This window comes from Ammospiza caudacuta, chromosome 1, assembly GCF_027887145.1.
Source record: "Ammospiza caudacuta isolate bAmmCau1 chromosome 1, bAmmCau1.pri, whole genome shotgun sequence".
NCBI lineage: Eukaryota > Metazoa > Chordata > Aves > Passeriformes > Passerellidae > Ammospiza > Ammospiza caudacuta.
In genome coordinates this window covers 114,073,105-114,096,144 of record NC_080593.1, presented here as the reverse complement: position 1 = coordinate 114,096,144, position 23,040 = coordinate 114,073,105, and the positions used below count along the sequence as shown (strand labels likewise).

The following is a 23,040-nucleotide window of genomic DNA, read 5'->3' as shown; positions in this document are numbered from 1 at the left end:
AAGTAAGCCCACCCTTCCTGAACTCCTTTATTTTTAAGGGCGGCTTCCCAAGGGACACTCTGAATTAATCTGTTATACAGGCCAAAGTCCGCCCTCTGGAAGTCCAATGTACGAGTTTTACTCATGCTCCTCCTAATATCGCCAAGTATTGAAAACTCTATTATTTCATGATCACTCTGCCCTAAACGACCTCCAACCATCACATCCCCCACCAGCCCATCCCTGTTTGTAAATAACAAGTCTAATGTAGTCCCTTCCCTGGTGGGTTGATCTACCAGCTGTAACAAGAAGTTATCTTCCATAGTTTCTAAGAATTTTCTTGATTGCCTCTTTACTGCTGTGTTAAATTCCCAGCCGATATCTGGTAGATTAAAGTCACCAACAAGAACAAGGGTTGATGCTCTTGAAACGTGGCACAACTGCTTATAGAATAAATCGTCTACTTCTTCTTCTTGATCAGGTGGACGATAACAGACTCCCAATATGATGTTGGCGTAGTTGGCCTTCCCCTTGATTCTTAGCCATAAACATTCGACCCCTTCTTCCTTTGTTTCAATTTCAATGGCATCGAAGGTTTGCTTAACATAAAGAGCTACGCCACCTCCTCTTCTTCCTTTTCTATCTCTTCTGAAGAGTCTGTATCCAGCCAATGTATTACTCCAGTTATATGAGTCATCCCACCACGTTTCCGTGATGGCAACTACATCATAACTTTGCAGTTGTACCATGGCCTCCAGCTCTTCTTGTTTATTGCCCAAACTGCGTGCATTTGTATACATGCACTTCATCTGGGCAACTGAGTTCACCCCTATCTTACGTTTACAATTCTTGGGGCTGCTTCCAGTTAGCTCAGCTGGTTCCCATTCCCCCTTCAAGCTTAGTTTAAAGCTCGCTCAATGAGGTCTGCCAGTTCATGAGCTAAAATCCTTTTGCCCTTAACGGAGAGGTGTACCCCATCTGATTCCAGCAGAGAAGATGCTGTAAAAGTTTCGCCATGGTCATAAAATCCAAAATTATGTCGATGACACCAACCCTTAAGCCACTTGTTGATGATACGAATTTTCCTATTTCTTCCATCTTTATCTTCCGCCACCAAAGGGACTGAGCACATCACTACCTGTGCTCCTGCCTTGTCAATTACCTGACCCAGTACCCTGAAGTCCTTCCTGATTACCTTAATGCTCCTCTTCTCGATCTCATCACTGCCAGCCTGAATTATCAGCAGTGGATAATAATCAGAGGGCTGAATCAGTTCAGGAAGTCTCTCAGTAATATTTTGTACCCGGGCCCCAGGGAGGCAACAGACTTCCCTGTGGGATGGGTCTGGTCGACATATAGGACCTTCAGTTCCTTTCAGGAGGGAATCACCTACGACGATTACCCTTCTTTTCTTTTTGGTACTAGAGGTAATAACTCGTGTTGCAGGTGAAACATAATTAGGAGGTTATGCCCTCACTTCTGCTGGGAACTTGCCCTTTTAGGTGTCTCCAGGTTGGCACTGCTGCCAGCAGACAGAGGGGAACCCACAGACCCTTGTGCACCCCCAGCCACCCTGGTTGTTTCTGTACACACTTTGTCCTCTGCCATACTTTTGTCTCAATACACTTTCCTCTAGGCAGGGTAGTGTGTACTGCACACATGGGACAGATGAAGTTTCAAGTGATCAGACAAACTCTAAGAAACCTAAAAAAATATGCAATTAAGCCCTTGAAGTTGTTACCAGTAGGGAAAGTCACATGCTCTGAATCCTCCAAAAAGCAAAGAAATCCTAATTTAAGCCACTTCTACTTGGCCATGCAGAAGTACACAATTTACTATTATTACAATTTACTATTATTACAATTTCCAGACTGTTGCCTGTACAGCTCAGCTAAGACCCTACTCTCTGAGGAGTATCAGTGTACCCTCTGGTCTTCAAATTGTCTTTCTAAGCTATCTTTTGATTAAACTGCTCTCACCTTACATTGCTGTCATTACACCAGATTGTTAAGGAACATCTGCACTTCCTGCTGAGGACAACATAAGTGGGCAAAAGGGCATGTGAGAAAGATGCAGTCATTGAAAATGTCAGAAGTATATTGGTATATTGGAATTCTAGTAGCTTTCACAAAGAAAGTCTTTGCAATTGAACAGACAGAGAAAGAAAGAGAAAAAGGGAGTTTTCCCCCCCAAAAAAACCAAAACCAACAAACCTCAGCAATCTCTTATTGCATTGTATTATACATATATTATGTAGTATGAAACAACTACATAAATGATACATTTACAAAATCCAGCAATTTTTTTTTGAAGTACCCTAGGTATATTTAAAATTTTTTTCTCTTTCACCCATATATAAACAGCTGACATGAGAAGACATTTGTTCATCAAAAGTGGAGTTACATGGTCTCTCTAATTTGCATAGTATCTGATCTAAAATAGATATTAGACAAATAATCCATGTGCAAGACATGGGGAAACTAAAAACTGAACCACAGAAATCAACACAGGTCAGAAATGTGAATTCAAAAATTCAGAAACTGCAACTGAGCAATCACTCTATAAAAATCTTAAGGCTGTATACTTATAACCCATTTAAAGATGATACTCTAAATGTGACGAGCACTGTGATGCTCACTGAAAAACCCTCAAGGCTAAGAACACGGATTAATTTAAAATTGCATTTTGGAGAGAAGACTTGAAATGAGCAGAAATGTCAGCCTGGAAAATGATGCAAGCACCCATCAAGTCACCTTGCAACAGTAGAAAGTGCGTATTTTGTTCACAGTAATGTGATCAGTAGTCATTCAGGATATTTAGATTAGATTTCTTTACAAGATAATTTCAAGTACTATTAATTGGCATTAATTAATACTAAGATAGTATTAATTAATAATGAGATTAATGTGAAATCCTTGAAGTTTAATTTCTTCCTTAGCTGATACCATATTTGTGCCTTCTTTGGTTTTCCATATTCAAATAGATATATTTGATATATAGATATATTTGATGACTGGACCTTCATCTTGATAAACTTATTTTTGCACCCACTTCAGTTTTGTACTGCTCAGCTTAGGAGTTCAGCCAATCTGTGAACAAAAGCTCACCTGATGCAGCACAGCAATGTGGCTTTGCCTTTTTCTGAGAGAACTGTTGTGCTGCAAGTTGGGGAGGTGAAAGCACAGACTGAAGTGCAGCTTTTGAGTCATACGTGTTTTATCAAGCACAGAAAGACCCTCAGTTCCCAGCTTGGTAAAAAAGCAATAATGTAATAAGATGCTGATTTTTATACACATCATTTACTCCTATGTTTGGAAGCATATGTTTATCTCAAAACAGGAACTCCTAAAGATTTAAGGTGCTCTTCTGTTTTGTCCAAAACGTCTAATGCTTAGGTTACATTGAAGGTCACACCACTCTGAGTTTATTACAGTCCTTAGATTTTGTATCACCTCCAGAAGCTGCTGTGATACTATTGAGACACTAATAGATCATTAAACTATAGCTAAACAAACAGGTAAACTGATAAGAAACTAGATAGGAAGCTGTACAGATGCAGAGAAAGCTTTGCCCTCCTGTGCTTAGTTTTGTTTGTTTTTTTTTTAACCCAAGTTAGTTCTTTTTTTAACCCAAACAGCTCAGTAAGAACAAATACAGGGACACATTGGCTCCACATTCTGTCAAGGTGACTGCTCTATTTTGTAGCTCTCACTCATAAAAATTTTGTCTCACTGAGCAAAATTGTGCAATATCTCCTGCTGAGTGACAGCTGGGAAATAACCTACAGATTGGAATGTCTAAGGGGTATCAGTGATTAATGCCACCCTTAAGTGGTTTTCTTGTCAGAAACCACTTAGACCTTGCCTTAGATACCTTCTAAGTTAGGTGTTTGCTTTCAGGCCCCCTGCCATAGACCCACTGCTGTGACCTATGGTAATTATTGTTCAGATTTTTAGACTGGAACTGCTTAAATCCATGAGGACACATTTCTTTTATTCTACATTATATATCTTTACAATAACATAATTTCACTTAGAGAGAAGCCAAAGAAAAAAGCATGAGTACAATGTCTCTACAGGAAAAAAAAAGGCAGTATTTGAAATGTTTAAATATCTAAAATTATTTTAAAGCTGAAAAGAACAATACTGGGAAATAAGTCAAGTTCTAACTAAATCCATAGCACAAGCTGTATGTCTCAAGGCATGCCATTTTGAATTTTTTAAGTCAGGCATGAAACACACTATAAAAAATGTTGACAGTACCATAAAAAATCTTAGCTCTTCAGTGTCAGTGAAGGACTTTCTTTTACTTAAGAATATAAACTCTGGTGGCAAGTGTTTTTCCCAACAATAACAACAACAATAACAACAACAACAGCTAACAGATAACCACCAGTACATGGTGCTTGACTTTACTCCAAAATGCATTTTTCCTAGATTTTGCTAACATTAACATTGGTATCTCAGTATATTCCACCAGAATACAGAGAAGGTGCTGGACAATTATGAAGATAGCATGATAAAATTTAAAATGTGGATGCATACTTATTTTTTTCCCAAGAAATGTGTATCTGCAATTTGGATCACATTTCTAGAACAACAACAAATTTGTCTAAGTTTGGATCAAAATTCAATAGATGAGCATTTTGACACTCGATTCTGCAGATCATGAATAAGTGTTTTAAAGCTAAAGGGCATTATCACAGAGGTTCAACTTGCCATAATCACACACATCTGGGAAAGCATGAAATACACAAAATGTTCTGCATTATAAATGAAGGAAGATGGGAAGAATTTGGTTTTGATAACTCATATTTTTCTGTGAAGCTATTATATAGAAACATAGAATAATTTAGGTTGAATAGGATGTTTATTGAGTCCAATGGTTAATCCAGCACTGCCAAGTCCACTACTAAACCATGTCCCCAGGTGCTACCTCTACATATCTAGATTGTCCCTTTGGGAGTGGTGATTCTGCCACTTCCCTGAGCAGCCTGTTCCAATTATTGATAACCCTCCTGGTGAACATATTTTTCCTAGTATCCAACCTATACCTACCCTGGTGCAACTTGAGGCCATTTAATCTTGTCCAATTGCTTGCTGCTTATGAGAACAGGCTGACCCCACCTGGCTATAATCTCCTTTTAAGCAGTTGTAGAGAGCAATGAGATTCCTCCTGAGCCTTCTTTTCTCCAGGCTAGACAAACCCAGCTCCATCAGTTGCTCCTCATCAGACTTGTGTTCCAGACCCTTTACCAGCTCTGTTGGCCTTTTCTGGACTCACTTCACCACCTTAATGTCTTTCTCTTAGTGAGTGGCCCAAAACTGAATACAGTATTTGTGGTGTCTGGAAAGTTACCTGCTATGCCCTGCTTCCACATTGCTGCTTGGGAATAAGTAAGTAAAGAGCCCTAAAACATTGCTGCAATGGCTCCTCAATTTTTGGTTTTTATTCCCTGCAGAGTTCTCCTTTCACCACATTCTGATTATTCCCCGTGTATTATAACTTAGGGAAAAAAATAATAGAATCATAAAGAAAATGCTGCAGCAGTGGGTCTTCAGGCCAGCTGCAAAACAGAGCTGCATTTAACAGGTGATGATAGCTGTGGCATGAATATTCATCACAACCTTTAACAGATGTTTTACAAAATTTCCATCCTCTGATTTCAAATGAAGTCTGCATACAGTATTCATGAAATCTGGCATTACAAATATTTCTGAAAATCTGATTAACATTTCTTAATGACTCAACAGTTCCACAAATAGTTATACTTCTGACTCAGGAATGTAAAGCAAGAAAATAGAGGCTAGACTGTTCCACCTCTCCTTACGATGAATAGTGCTTTAAATCTATGAAAGATTTAAAGGATACAGAAGGGGCTTATCCACAAAATTGCAAGGTAGCCAAAGTTGAAAATATATGACCCCAGAACCTTCACATTCATTTTACAGACACATTTATCTACATTTCTTAGATTAAGCAACATACTTAATATGTAAACAAATTGGAATAGATAGAATTGCTTAAATATAAATGCCACAGCACCTTCCAAAGAGAATGTAACCTGACATCTTTGCATGTAGTTGATATGCTTTGCTCACAAAGAAAATAAATTAAATAAATAAATTCTTATTTCAAAATTGAGTAATGTGAAAGTTTAAATTTATAGTAAAGAGCAGCAACCAGGCAACAAGACAGCATATTAATAGCATGCTAGCAGGTTTGTATAATACCCTGACTTCATAAGGTGTAACGTAGCATTTCTACTTAATAAAAGTTTGGTAGAATTTTCTAAAACTCAATTTGAGTGGAAATAATAACAGGTACAATAAAGGCACAGGATATCTCTAAGGCTTGTGTATGTCCAACATACTCATGTATCTCCAAGTGATTTATATGACAGATACAATTTAAAGCTTTAAAAAACCCTATTTTTTCAAAATCTGTATTTTATTTTTTGGGGTTTTTTTAAATGTAATTCAGTATTAAAAATACATTCTAATTTTACCAATTTAAAAAAAAAGAAAGGAAACTAAAATCCCCAAAATCCCCAAACACCCCAACAGTCATTCTTGGACTCCTATGAATTTTTGTTAGTGCTAAAATAATGTGTTAATATGACAGCAATAGCAGACAGATATTAGAAAAATAATGATGACTTTCATCCTTCATCTGTACATAAGAGCAGGATAAAATTTTAATGTTAAGAGAAAATCATCCTCATGACATTAGGTTAAAATTTATTGTCTTATTAGAGCTGAAAAAAGTTCTGCACCACTAAAAATATTTCTGAAGGAAATCAGAAATAAGAAAATATTTATCTTTGAGATGCAGCAGAACATGAAGGTATCAAAACTGTGGTCCCCACATTTTATTGCTCTTAATTTAATGGGAACTCTTACATACCTTTATTTTACTGTACTTTATTTGAGTAAAACACTCAAAATCAAGTAAATAGTTGCTGGGTTGAAAATAATATGAAGCATAAAGAGACATGGAGAAAGATGCCTAATGTAGCTACTGGCATTTAAACATATAACTATCCCCAAAACAATGCATTTTTTCTTTACATATTTTATAATACTCTACATATGTAGCACTTACAGACAATTTATTTAACCATTTCCTTTTTGCTCATGGAACTGTTTTGCTATCACATTCATTCAGCAATTTTGCCTCCAACATGGTCAGGAAAAGCAGTATAGTAAATGCTTTAAAAGCAAAGCTTAGATATCAACATGAGAGAGTTTAGATTTCGATTTAAATTTAGATTCTAGTCAAAAAAGAACTTTGACCCAGACTCTAAGGCAGTTACAACCATTGCAGACCTTGGGAAGATCACTGCTCACAAATATTGAGACAGTAAATGGCTGTATTCTCAAAAGACATAAATTGTAGTAAGCTTAAATCTCTCACAGCTACTATTTTCATGAATTAACTCTTGGATCAAAAGCATGCCTGGAAATACAACTTTTCTGATTTTGCACTGGGTACAGACACTTCAGTCTTGGGAAATATGTATTTAATCCAAACTTTTTTTTTTTTCCTCTGAGAAATAAAAACAGATTTTTAACCTTTGCTGAGTTTTGCTCCCAGGTTGACTAAAGGATATATTTTTCATCATTTCTTCATGATACAATTATAGGGCAAGAAACAGGGTATTCAAGCTCTCAGCTTTATCACAATGACAAAGAGGAGAGTTGGAAAACATGCCTAAACCCATATATACCATACATCATGTATTTTAGTATTTTTAAATCTAATTACAGATTTCAAAAAACTTCTAACTGGATGGAATTTGTTCAGTTTTCTTCAATTTCATCAGTTTTCTTTGCATTTTTTTGTGCGTTAATCTAATATTTCCAAGTAACTTTGTTTACTATACTTCCCCACTCCCCTAGCTGCTTTGAAAATTGTATATTGCCTTTAAACAAACAATGTATTGTTTTTACCTTTGCTTCGATTTGTTTAGTATCTTGGTTTTGGAACAAAAATTTGATTTTGCTCTTCCCATCATCTGAAGAACCTTTGAGCTGGGAAAACTTGTACCTCCAAAGCACAGCCTAAAGGGGGAAAAAACCAAACCAAAATATAAAAAATCATGCACAAATAAGTCAATGTAGTTATCATTGAAAATTGTATTAGAAATAGCTGATCTCCTTTCAAGGCAAGTTTTCACACCTCTATGGTACATAATTAAATAAATGTAGTGTTTTGTGGTCAGATGTTTCTTTAATCATAAAGATATGTTACACTTTGTCAGTGCTTGAATAACACCTGTCAGACTACATTTGTGAAATTTACCCTGAAATTCCTTTATCTATATTTAGTATTTAAAGAAAAAAGAAGGATTTTTTTTCCACTGATAATCTGTGGATTTGCTACTCTATCTGACGTGTTGATCTGACATACAAGACCCTTCCTTCCAGACTAAAAAATTCTAGTCTTAACATAAAGGGCATATCATAGTAAAAACAAATCTCTATTTTTAAAAGATAAAATAACAAAAGAAATTTTTTAAAGAGAACATAGTTTATTTATGAGCACTCTAGTGAGGAATTTGAGCAAATCATTAATTCTAATTGTATCAGTGGTCTTTCAAGTAATTGCATTATGAATTGTAATGTGTCTTGTTGAAAAAGATATAATGCTTTACAAAGTAAATATACAATTAATAAAATGTACAGATGTCTAGAAAATCATCTCTTTATATTTAGTGTGGATTTATGGAGACTAAAACAATTTTAAACTACTTTGCTTAAAAATGGAAAAGAGCTATTTTTGTTGTCTTTTGCTCCTCATTTAAAGACATCCCCCACCATCCAGATATTTTCGATTCTTAAAATGCTTCACTGTGATTCCAGTAGCATTTCACATAATTAGGAGGTCATCATCACTTACATTGTTCTACTACTTTCATGAACAATAATTTCACAGGCATCTGACAGCACAGAAACTTAAAGCAACACTTTTGTACAAAGGTTTATAAATTACTCCCTCTCAGTGGTGTAGGACAACACTTCCATCTGTGCCCTTAGTCTTTATCTATGAATGGTTTAATATCTACTGGGAATTAAACTGAACATGGGGGAGATCAAATCTTTAACTGTCCTAAATCTATGCAGGCCCCTTTGCTTCGGGATGTATTGGTCTCTTTACGACTGGCAAAATCCTCTACCCTGCACCAAGCTGAATAGAGTTTGTTTTGTTTGTCTTAGGGGACTAACAAGAAAAGAAACCACAAGGACAGCATCTTAACTGTGCACCATACACAAAGCAAGTGCTAGAATTTTTCTGCACAATTGTCTCTATATAGTTCTCCCTTCCAGATTAAAAGAAAGAGCCCCAGTCTCAGCACCACTTTCATTCTCTCTGTGTAAGTGACAGGTGAGCTCCCATCTGCCATAAACAGAGTTAAGGACATTCTGTTTCACATAAACCACAGGAATTTGGCAGTTTATGTGAAAATATATCCTATTTGTTTCAAATGTTGTCCTCCTGAGTCCACCAATCTGTGCTACAGAAAATAGAACAGCTTCCCTCATTTCTATGTGTGTGAAATTCCTTTGACTTTGTTTGATCAAAGATGTTTATTTATATTGTACAAATAGTGAGGTAAAAAAAAATCTAAGCAAAACAATCCAGTACATAACATCATTCAGCTGGCTATATTCCTACCTGCTTTGTAAACTCCTTTTTATTTTACAGATCTATGAAATCTATCAGAAGATCAAGACCATTGCCTTTCTGCAGGGACAGCAAATCTACTTAGGTATGTCATTTCCTGGATGAGAAATGTAAAGGGCACTGATTGTCTCTTTATCTCAGGAGAAAACAATCAAAGCAATGAGCTATCATCTTTCTCTTCTCTGATGATATATGGAGAGGCCAGGACAGAGATGCAGCTCTAACAAGGACCCTTAGATGTGCAGGCAAAATCCCAGGGTACCTGGCCTTATTCCCAGTCAGATTAAGTTTGAATGAAGATGAAGGATGTATAGAACTGAGGTACTTTGACATTTCTATACTTTGCCATGTACTTCATTCCCATTCAGAGGAAAGAGAATGACAGTCACACCAAATCCCAGGCACAACTCAGGAACACACTTCAATTTATGCATAGCATTGGTTTTGGAGACTACTACTCAGCCAGGGCTCTTACTTAAGAACATTTCCAAATCAGGTTTATAGTGTGGAGAGAACTAATCTCAACAAAACTGCACTTCAACATCAAGATACTAAAACAAGCTCCTCAAACCTAGTCTCTGCAGAGACAAATACTCTTCATCTAAAGTGTAAGGAGTAGAAATGCTAATGACAATGCATTAAATGATTCCCACATGAAAGAATTATCTGCTCCTTTTGAATGATCTTAAAAAAATTGCACACACTTTCCCTCAAAATTGTCCACATGAGGGATCGGTCATTTGCAAAAATAAGAATAGAGAAATGTTGAGAGCTTTAAGTCACCAAGTCATGAATACAAAGTATTTCAAGCAAATCACTCTGGCTATTTCTTTTTCTAGAGAAGCTCTGAATTAAAAATCCTACATCCTGGTTTGAAATGGCAAGAACTGGTTCATTAGGATAGAGTCTGGATGTGTGTTTACTTCAATATACTATACTACATTAAAAGTGTTACAGATAGCTTAAACCACTTAAACTAGAAGTTCAAATTCTAGACAGCAAAAGTTGAGTAAATTAGTTAATTATATGCCCAGTAAGACCCATTTAAATCCTTTCTCCTACCAGAGAGGTTGAAGTGCTGCCCTGTGTAGCCCATTTTGTGTACATAAAATGTCTACAAGGAAGACAAAATGCTGTGACTGCAGACACATTACTCAAAATAAAATATCTTGGGGATCACTGGATTAATCTCTCTGGTTTCATATGTTCTGAGTGTGGTTCTTTTCATTTTCATTGCTGCAAAATGCATAAGCAATGAACAGGGACCAGACCTATCCTTTTTCAAATACTACTTTATAGTGCCACAGTAAGAAAGGAGACCAGACCCACTCACCTGAGCACCAGTTTCACACAGATGTGAAACTACAGCAGTGACATTAACACAGGAGAGAGTTTCATGTGATGTCTTTCATGATCCTATAGCTTGACTTCAGTGTTTAAGGGCTCACTGTGGTTACTCTTCTCAATTCTAATTTTAAAGGCTAATTCTCCTGCATTATGTATAGGTATCCTTGGAAATACTGATCTACATCACTGTCACAGTCATTATTTTTTAATGTCTTTGAATATCAGAGTTCCTTGAAACCATTTGTTGAATGATTGCTTCAGAAAGTTAACATAGGCTGTTATAATTTTGTATAAATATATTTATGTATACATACTGACTTTTAATCAATAAGTACACTTGTAAAACATGCTGGCTTTTTTGAAAATTGTTGAACACCTAAATGTGTGTTACATAAAATTTTTCTAAATAATTTTTCAGGAATTATGAACTATAAGCAGAAGTACTTACTAGTTTGCAGTGTTACTGAGCTCAGCACTCATAGGGCTACTTTTAGCTGACAAAAACAGCATGTTCTCTTCAAGTGGCTTCCTCATTAACTGTGCATAACCTGCATCACTGAAAATCCTTTACGGCTCCATATACAGCATTTATAGGAAGCAATACATTTTTGTTTGCCCTAAAATAGATTTGACAGGTGGGCCAGGTACCAATTCCTTTTAAAGCACAAATTGCAACCAAATTAAAAAAGATTCTGTTGTAGACAGTGGCATCAGCTACTCTTGAGGATGCTGGCACACCTTTTAAATCATGGCACACAACATTAGGATGCCTTAATGGAAGATGAAGAGGAGAACTCAGTATGCACTGTTTATTGCTTCTCAATGAATGAGAGAAAAGTGAACTCTCATTTAATGAGTAGAGATAGAATTTAGGAACAACAACAAGCAGTCCAATTCAGCAAGTGGGGACCATTCACTGAAAATACAACCAGTGTCACAACTTGCACAGTCCCAGTGTGGCCACAGAAAATCTGACATAATTAATCCATGTCTTGAAAAATGCACTGTAAGAAGACAATCTCTTTGAACAAATACAGTATGTATCATGCATACAATTGGAAACAACCAATAAGATATAAATCCTTTTTCCAATTATTATTCATATATTTCTTAGGCTGCCTTTTGCATTTTACACCATTTAATAAAATTAACTTCAAAGAATACCAGCATGCAATGCAAACAAATAAACTGTGCAGACAAGCTGACAAATTAGATTTAAGACTCCTCTTGAGATGTTATTGTAATAACAAAGCATCAAAAAGCAAAATCCTGTATTCACTGAATTAGCAGGATTTTTTTTTCCTGTGACGTATAAGGGACCAAGATTCTTCACCAATACTTTTTAATGAGAAATATTTTATTTATAAGTAATCATCTAAGATTCATTTGTGCTAGTCTTTGCAAACAAATTACTGCCTATTATCTTCTGCTAGTATTATTCTACTATAATTAAAAAGGATGCTCTCTGTGTGCATATTTTTATTTTATAGTTGGTACTTGAATGTAACATACAAATGACACATGGAAGAAAAGCTACTGACTTGTCTATACCTGTAATACAGCCATACAAATGAAGAAAGTAATTATTGTTTCTATTCTTAGCAATAGTGCTAGATCTAGAACACTTATTTTTAAAGGCACTCTAGAAAATACTTTCACATTCATATTATATGTCACTTTGCTACTCATTCCCAGAATCTTGGAACATACAATTTTGGTAAGATAATATCAAACAAAATCACTTCCCATCTAGGTAATGACATCAGAAATGTGGAAATACATAATGACTGTAACTATCTTTGTTTGGGCTATGACTAGAAATATTCATTAGAGTTTTTGTTTCATTTTGGGTCAAGGGGTTTGTTCTAATCCTAAACAGAGATCAGATTATCAAATAAAAACAGAATAAATAGGTGACTGTATTTTTACTTACCATGCTCTAAGTAATATTCACAGAAATGTGAATCTCTGACTAGTCCATAGCTCTGGGATAGATATATACTTTAGGTTACAGAGGACATTAAGCATTGCAGCTAGGAAATAAAATGTGTATTTTGTCAACATAAGAATCTTTAACCAGAACACATTTAATTTGTGTCCTGTGGATTCAGTGAACTACCTTTAATTTTTTTTAACAGTTTTGTCTCTTCCGTGTCAAATTATTCACTGTGGACCAGCCCTCTTCTTGCTGAAAGACTATTTACACTTAATAATCTTGAGCAATAGTGTTTGCACCACATACTACAATGGCATCATTTCACCTGCCGTGAAGCCACATTAGGAACAACTGAAGCCACCTGGAGAAGAGGAAACTAAAGGAAGACCTCACTACTATTCAACTTCCTTGTGAGTGAGGAGAGGCAGGCACTGCTCTCTTCTCTGTGGTGAACAGTGATAGAACTTGAGGGAATGGCCTGAAGTTATGTCAGGGGAGGTTTAGGTTGGATATCAGGAAAAAGATTTTTACCCAGAGGGTGCTTGAGCACTGGAACAGGCTCCCCAGGGAAGGGGTCACAGCACCAAGCCTGACAGAGCTCAAGTTGTGCAGTGCTCTCAGGCACAGAGTGTGATTCTTGGGGCTGTACTGTGCGGGACCAGGAATTGGACTTTGATATTCTTATGTGATCCTTCCAGCTCAGGATATCCTATGATTTTATGAAGTGCGCCTTGTCTACATACATGATCTATGGAAATCATAAACAATGCCATTCCATAGGCATGAATCAGGTTTTATTTTATAATAGCAAAAGTTTGGCCTTCAGTAGGATGCTTGGAAAAAACCTAAGTCTGTCAGTGTTTTATATTGATTAGACAGCTACATCCCAGATCACCTGTAAATGGTGGAGTAAACAAAGAAACCATCTTTATTAAGGAAAGGATGTCCAAGGTCACTTTTCAAGTTCTACTTGCAACAAATTCCTTTGCTGTGTTTTCTATCACACCTTCAAAAATCTATAGCTGTTTCCAACACTGCCTCCTTTTTTCTTGATACTCTGACTGTTTGGATTATTCTTCCTTTAAGATTTTTAAGGCAATTTTTTAATGTATGAGATATGTTACAGAATTATGCTAAACTTTACTGGGCACCTTTAAAGCTAATGTTGTTTGTCATCTAACTAAAATACATGATACTCCTACAAGTCAAACTAAATCAAGAGCTTAAGCCCTCCAGGTCCTTGTTTCTAAGAATAAAAGTAATTGAGTCTTTAGGCGCCTGGGATACACCTTAATTTGCCTGTTTGTCTCATAGCTAATTGAGAAAGATTTCATTCTTGCCAAGTGACACTTTGTCCAGAGTTATAGCAACGGTAGGGAACTGAGTAGGATTAAGATCTTGTTCATGCTCAGTTCTACTGTGTTACTGATCTCTGGAGAGTGTCTCACTGCAAAAGAATTATGGTCCAAGGCAATTTCCTTTGTCAGCTGCTGCAGCTTTATAACTGTAAAGGGAAAGACAGGGGAGGACACAGAGAATAAAGAACAAAAATGAGACAAAGGAAAAAAGCATGAAAGTTGGCCCTTTTAAAATAACTGTTCTCGTCCATTACTGAAATTACATAAAATGCTAAAAGACTACATTGTATTTTCTTAGCGCTGATGGAAAACCTACCAACATTTGCCAGAGAACATAAAACTGAATGAAGCATGCTGATGTCTTATATTAAAGTTATAGTAGCTATTTGTTCAACATTTAAACATTGAAGCATGGGATAAATATTTTTTCACCAGAGTTGGATTATTAAATCTCCATTTTCCAGTGAACCTGGTTTTTTCTGCCTTCCCTACTACTGAAATTTGAATATCAAGAAGGTTTTTATATGCTGTTTTATTTCAATATGCTGTATATGTATTAGTTTCATGAAGAGACAGACATGGTCTATATCCCTAGAAAACATGGGAGATTGTTCTTAAAGAAATTAAGAGAAATACTGATCTGTGTGATCTAATAGGCTTTTGGTATGGAAACCAAATTAAAGATATTTGCAATGCTATTTATTGTTCATGGAATATTCTCTTTTTTTGGTGAAGGTTTCTGCAAGAGAACACAGGCCAGGTACACTGAAGTTTGTTGATAGGTGACTTGTGGGCCATTATGGAGCCTTTTCTTACTTTGTTCTAGCACCACCATATAATTCAGCAGCACCTTAATTTATTTTCAGTCCTACAAGGGATACTTTTTTCCTCTTCTGACAAATAAATATTTTTGACTGCTGTTTTAATCATCAGTAAATATGATGGACTACAGACACAGCACTTTGCTCAGGGAGGTATATGGCAATGTATATTCACAAAAACACATAATATATTATTAGTAGAACTGATGATGCAAATATGCACATTATGGAAAAAAATTTTAATGAATATGTCAGTAATCCAGAAATATATGTAATATACATATTTCTGTGTATATCCCCCCCATATATTTTTTATGGAAGCACATTAAGAATCAGTTACTGAATGGCACTTGAGTAAGTAGTTTTATGCATTGGACCACTTTCAAAATAGTAGTTAGATTAACTTCTGTACATGTCTTGTTATTCTCTTTAACCTATCAGTCTCCATACTTAATTCTTAAGGTGGCTATTGCAGCTGCAAATCTTATTTATAAATGTTCATCACAGTATCTATGTACGTCCATACCTAACAGAAATTGCCCATGAGAGTTACATTTGTTCATTAAAACATTGATGTCTATATACTAGCTAATATTAGACAAATTTAGGACATGAGTGCTAGGATATAGTTGGGCAGGACACGAGAAAAATGTTTTCTCCAGTAAACATTGATACACAATAGTGCAAAAATTACCTAGGATAAAATTTGGTATATAACTTCTAAGAACTGCCACAGAACCTTTTGCATATTTTTTAGAATTTTCATTTTTTAAAACCAACCAAACAAAACATTTAGCATATGGAACATGTCTAGTGAAAACTTATTTCTGGAGTAGATCCTGTATACTAAGACACCTTGTAGTTCAAGGAGTAACTAAGCAGAATCTGGGAAATGAGATTAAGGCAGAAAAGAATACAAAATATCTAAAGGGTATTCACAAAGATTAGCTAAATTCACTTTTCACAGAATATCAGCAATGAAGAAAGAGGGAAGTTCAGTGAAGGGATTCTATTTGACATCTTGTATTTCAAATAAAGCAAATAAAATCGGTTAAAGCTGGTGGGCATTTTTTTGGAAGAAGTCTCCAGTGAAGAGATTCCTTGAGGAAACTCCCTATTGATTAGAATTACATTTCTGTGCATGCCAACATAGGAAGCAGGTGGCTTTTTGACTCCAGGTTTATAACTACCACAAATGAAGGACTACATCACCAACATTATCATAATCAAACACGTGCCAGTGTTGGCTTGGGCTGTGTGTCACAGTTTGCTGTCAAACCACACATTGCTAATAAAAGATGACATTTTGCCCTGGTGCTTTGGCTCTGAAAAGTGCTGCAGAAGAATAGGGGCATAAATATACGCGTTATTACTTTTCAAGGTGCAAGGAGAAAAATTACTTTGTGGCCAAAATTTTGGTTTTTTACCTGAATTGAGAAGTAATTTTCTGAAATTTTGACATAACCAGATTTAACCAGGTAGTCTTAAAAGCTGTTCATTCTCCTTTCAAGAAAATACAACAGCTTTTTATAAAGCATCATATGAAAATACTCCAACTGACAAACTACAGTTGACTCTATGAGTTATCAGTCAGAAAATGAATATGAGAAAGCAGAGAAATATGCAGCAGAAACAGCTATGATTTATGCTAGTGCTGTTATAATCACATCACAGCACAGATTTTTTCTGAATAACTCAGTTTAATACTTTGTGTACTCATATTTATCATAGGTCTGTGCAGACACAGAGAGAATGTTTTTATCTAATTATGATGTTTGACTTGAAATACATTTAGCACAGATGACAGTTTTTAACCACTAATTTCAATTTACATAGTTAAGTATTATTTAAGGATTAAATGACAGCAAAAAAGGAAACAAGCCTAAACAGGGTTGTAAGGCTTTTGTCTGGAAATCATAAACTTAATGAGAGCCATTATCCCCTAGACACTTGTTCATGAAGACTGAGGGTGAGCTTTGGGTTTAGAAAATTTGTGAAATTTTGACTGCAATTTGTCAGGGCATGTTGGACAAAATCTATTCACTTACTTGAAATGGGAGAGGAATAAAGAATTTAAATATTGTTGCACTGCTTAAATAACTGGAACATTTGAATAACTGAATAACTGTAAAAATCATGAACACAAGAACTTGGCTTCCTTCATTTCAGTTTATTAGTAATTATGTTCTTATAAAGACAACTCACAGTCACTTCATTAGCAATTAAGAAAGAAAACTTTAAATACCACGAGCACATAAGTATAAAACTGAAATTGCCTGAAGATTTACTGAAGATACCACTGCAACAAAATATTAGACAAGACTTCTCAGAAACTATTTTGTTTCCAAAACATGAAAATGTCATAAATAAATAAGAATTTTAAAGATTTAATAATATTTAGCAGATTTTTCCTCCAGGTACTTGTCCAAGACCTTCTGTGAATTCACTAAAATATCTTGCATCTGCAGGGTTATTCTCTGAGTTATTCTGAGAGAAATACAGAATGAACGGTTCAATCTGTTCGTGAACTCTATGAAATATGGCTTTAAGTTAATTTTTACCCAAAAAGGAGTGGCTGAATTTAGTCTAAGCAGCAGCAAAGTAACAGAGGAAAACATGTACAGGAGGAGGACCAGGACCACTAAGATGATCAGAGCATCTCTTTCATGAAGGCAGGCTGAAAGAGTTGGGGCTGTTGAACCTGGAGAAGAGAAGGCTCCAGGGAGATCTTACTCCTGCTTCTCAGTACTTAAAGGAGTTTTATATGAAAATGGAGAAAGAACTTCTACCAAGGCCTACAGTGACAGGACAAGGGTCAATGTTTTTAAAGTAGAAGAAGGTAGAGTTCAGACTGGACATAAGAAAGAAATCTTAGAGGATCAGGGTGGTGAGACAGTGAAACAGGATGCCCCAGGGAGCTGTGGATACCCTGTCACTAGAAGTGGAAAGACAATAGTTTGTACTGATTTTTCAAATACAAATTGCAAAAAATCCCAGAAATTATAAATAATTATGTGTAAATATTGTTTTCACAAATGGTATGACATTTTAAATAATGCTTTTGTCTTTAATACTGAGTATGTTAATTCACAGAACACTTGCTAGGACTTTTGTATACCCTTCATTCACAAATGCACATGTAAATACTACTAAGATAGGTATAAGTTAATTAAAAGTGTACTAATGTTTTCCCTGTCCCAAAAAATGGTTTCCATTTCTCATTGTTTTTTCAATTTTTCTTTTCTTTTTTTTTGAAAACATAGTTTGCTTTATATGAACTTCATTAGGTGGAAAATAATATTTTTAGCTTAAGTGCCTATACAGGTCTAGTTTGCATTTCAGTATATATGAGATTAGCAATATTGTTGAAGAACATTGCCCGCACAGACATAACTTACACTTGTCATAATAAAGATATCTGAATAAATTTTTGGCTAAGAGCACTACAATCTTCATCTTTCCATAAACTGATGGAGACTAAGTAATGGTTTTCCTATTTGAGCACCCACTAAAACGTGTTTGACACACTCAGATTTCAGACATTTCACCTCATGGCTTGTTTGACAATTTTAATTGCAGCAATCACTTGGCAACAGATTATGTTGCTTCCTATTGTATTGCTTCTGTTCTTTTCTAATGCAATTATCATCCTTATCTCACATTGCCTAATGCCTGATTACCTAACAAAACAATGTCCTTTTTTTTTATTCATGGTGTAATGCTTTATTCCAACATACAATACAATACAGTACATATAATACAAGAAGTAATGGGGTAAAACTGAAAGGGTAAAACTGAAAGGGTACATTTAGGTTAGATACACAGAAGAAATTCTTTATTATACTTTCATATATATATAAAAAGTATTATTGGAGGGTGGGGGAAAACCATTTTTTTTTTACAGAGCTACTGCATTTTAATTCTGTTGTACTGATATTTTAGTGTAATACCTTCTAAACTGATAGTCACGTTCCATTGATGAATTATACAAGACTATTTGCTTAACAAAAAGAAACAAGGTTATGTAAGTGTTTAAATTTAAAATTCATCACTTTCTGCAAACAAACAGAATGGAGTGGGAAGAATAAAGGGTTTTGGATTAGCAGAATAATGAGGTAGGAAGGGTTGACTTCAGATAGAGCATAGGAACAAATTCTGGAGCCAAAAGGGCATTTTCAGCAGTTGGTGGTGACAATGTTGCAGCATCTCAAAGGAAAATAGGTACTAAAGATAAGTGTAACTCAGAAGAAAGGTTTCACTCAGAAGAAAGATTCTACCATTAACAGCAGTGTCAAGCAGTAGCAGTAAAGCCTGAGCACATTTTAGGACTTGCCAGCAATTAGTGTAAATGTCAGCATAGGACATATTCAGGGTCTCAGTGGTTTTACTGAGACTTGGACATGCAATAATACAATATGGAAATTGATTCCATAGTATTTCCTTGATGAAGCAAATTCTTTCATCAGTTCTACTGAGTTTTTTTTAAGGCTGACAGGAAAAGTTGATGGGTGAGACATTTGCACTATGGTTGGTTTTTCTTTTTACAGATGCCTGAAAAGCAATAGCTAAAATATAAACTAGGAACTGTGGAATAGCTGTAAAAGCACACACTCCCTCCCATGAAACAAGGGAAGAGAATGGAAGATTATTTTTAAGCTCACAGATGAGACTAAAATTAAGAAAGTTATCTTTTCTCAAAACCAAGGGCACACCAGCAAAACAAACCATCAAGCTGAATCAGTGTGGGCTTTCATGTGAAATTAAAGAATAAAGATCTGATGCTTGTTTCAGATTGGTTTCAGTATTGATTTTTTCAATAAAAAGCAAGTAACAGAATACTATTTCTCACATAATTAGAAATCAGTCTCAAATTTAAACTAAAGCATGAGAGATTTTACAATCTGTTTCTATAACAAAGAGAAGGACAATTTGAGGATTTACTACTTATCTCAAAATATTAGAAATAACAAGGAATAATAACAGTGTGATGGAAAAATTTCTTAGAACTTTACCTTTGTGGCAGCATCAAAACAAACAAAGCCCATGCTGAAGTCGATGGTAAGTCCCATAAGATGACTCTCTAAAACACAGGCATATGTCTTGCACTGTAAAAGAAAAATCAGAGAAGGTAGTTACCACAGAAGACATTTCTTAAATGTTTTACTAGGACCACTGTTTCTGAGTCTTTATTCTTATGTTTATATACCTCAAAATTATTATCAGAAATAAGTCATTTGTGTGTAAATATGTCAATTTTTTTGTATTTCAAATAAAAGGATTTTTATCAGTGATGAAGTGTCTAAGACATACAAAAACAGGCGTTGCTTCCATTAGGGAAAAAATGAAAGGTTCAGAATTGCCTCAGTGGCTTACCAATAACATTTTCTAAAAGGTAAAATTTATTATTTTCAATCTCCTTATTTTTTTTTCATACCCAACAACTTTTAAGATTAATATATTCCTTTTATCTTTTCAAGCAAAAAAAAAAAAGCTTATATAAAGCATCTCTTTAGTAGACTGTTTCTTGTGGATTTCTGTTGTCCTAAATCTCAGGGAGAAAGCTAGTATTTCGTACCATTTAGCAGCTAAATGGAATTATCTGAATTTTTTTTTTTTTTTTTTTTTTGTTTCAGATAGTGGATCAATATATATCAATATATCTCAAAGGTTTCTATGAGAAACCTTGGAATTCTGTAAGACTTTAGCATTCTACTGTTTTTAAATACATATTTCTATTTATTGCCATAACATCACACTTGAATACACACTGTGAGACAATTATAAGTGTAATTTTTAGCATCAAGCTGTGCTTGAAGGCTGACTGCAGGTACAAAATGACAGACTTGTCTTTTGCATCACAAAATACATTAAAAAAATCAAAACATTTCTAAATCAGATTCAAGTTCTTTAAATAAATTATTCTTTTTTTAAAGGCATTTTGCCCTCCAGATTAAATGAAATACAGCTATACTCTTCAAATACTGCTGTAGCTGCTAAAATTATGAAATGAGAACAAAGACTTCCACGACCCATAATGTGTCAGCAAAATCAAAATATAAATTGCAAATGTGGGAACAATGTGGGTTACAAATTGTAAGTACTACAAAAGAACCCATGATTATTTTTGGCATTTTGATTATAAAGATAAATCAGATGCCTTTACGTATATATTCTTTTTGTAAGAGGGTGATGTTTGGATACTTAATGGTCTTCCATAGAACACAAGAGGCTGGAAGTTGCATTAACAGGTTCTAAATAGAAAATGCAATGAAGGCAAATTGAAAACTTCATACTTAGTGTTTATATTAACAAATAAAAGTGGCCTTTTATTTTTTTCCCTTTGCTCAGCTACACCATGAGACTGTTATGAATGTGTAAAATTTGATTGCAAATTGATGCTGAAAAAGAAGACGATATTGCCTTTGGTATTATCTCATTAATAGAAGAAAAAAATGTAAAGTAATATATTTCACAGTTACTTATAGTTAATTAAGTCACATATGCAAAACTTTTCAAGCTTTGCGTGCAAAGCAAAAAATGTACGGTTTTGTGGAATTATCTTGCAAACATCCTACAAGATGCAAATTGCATTTTTGTTTGCAAACGTTGAAGATCTGGAACAGACTTAGAGCCTTTACTGGAAATTAAATGTGGCATGGAAAATGTGCATCAGATTTGAAATACATATTGTCATCTGAAGTTCTCTAACCTCCCACCCCAACAGCAGAGGCCAACCCACAGTGTGCACTGACTGCAGCACCATGCTGAGCTGGCACAGCTCCCTCTGCTTTTTAGCCCAGAACTTGGACTGGCTAATTAGCCTCACTGGGAACTTAAGATTCATGAGAAACAGGACACACCAGCCTTGGTTCAAGGCTGCACTGAAAAAGCAACCTACTTCCAAGACTGAAGGGTATTTCTACAAAATGCAGTGCTCAGTTTGTGGAGAAATGTCATCTAGTTAAGCTCAGTGTAGTTCTTTACAGGAAGAAACTGCAGATCACCAGTAGAGCTGATTATTTAATTATTCTTTACTTATATAAAAGACCATTCTTTTATAAATCAGACTATGATTTTCAAAGCAATTTAGATAAGAAAAAATGTGAAAATGATAAAAAGATCTCTGGAAAGTGAGAATTTAGTTTCCCTGGGGAAGAATGTCCCTTGGTTTTTGCAGGTGTTGTATCCATTTGCACATGATTCTGGTGACAGGTCAGAGCAGGGATGTGAACTTTCAGACACTAGTTAACTCTACTAAGACTTTTCTCATCTTTATTTTCTTTAAGATGCCTTTTAATTCAGATATTTGGAGAAAACAGAAAGGCAAAAATTGTTATCAAGGTACAAGATAATTTAACATTTCTTATAAATTTAACATTTTAAAACTTTAAAAGTGGCTATGAATAATATATACTGTGGGCATTTGGTTTGGTTGCTGATTTCTCACAAGAACTCATGAAAACCTCATCAGAACTGAAGCATCCCCTTCCCAAAAGGAAGAACACACTTCAGCAGTCATTTGCTGTTCTTCCTCAGAATACAGAACGTTAACTTTGGTTTATTAATAATTCAATGGGTCAGGCAGAGGCTGAAGGAGACAGCTTGAAGTTGTTCCTTAGAAACTATTCCCTCAACATGCACCGTTTAAATTATGGAAAGAACAATATATTGTGAACTTCATGTAAGCCCTCTCTGAAGCTGAAACAAAGTGAACTATAAATCTAAGACTTAATTCAGACTTCTAAACTCAGATTCAACTTCAATGAAAACATATGTTAAAATACTGCAACTTAAAACAGTTTACATAATAATCCTTACATTAGAGAACAAACAACTACAATACAAGCAAGGACAGCAAGAAAAAAATTCATGAGGCAAGAGGTGAAAATATTAGCTTAAAGTAGCAGGAACA

At 35.1% G+C, this 23,040-nt stretch overlaps 1 protein-coding gene across 2 annotated transcripts in view; it reads right to left on the bottom strand.

Moving 5' to 3' along the window:
* Nucleotides 1-23,040, bottom strand: part of SNTG1 (syntrophin gamma 1) — a 320,400-nt gene that overhangs the window by 10,613 nt on the left and 286,747 nt on the right. For both annotated transcript variants that reach the window (XM_058804463.1, XM_058804473.1), the window contains 2 exons: nucleotides 20,141-20,233; nucleotides 7,932-8,042 (listed from right to left, as the gene is read on the bottom strand). In XM_058804463.1, coding sequence (XP_058660446.1) covers nucleotides 7,932-8,042; nucleotides 20,141-20,233 — 204 coding nt within the window. The remainder of the gene's footprint in view (nucleotides 1-7,931; nucleotides 8,043-20,140; nucleotides 20,234-23,040) is intronic.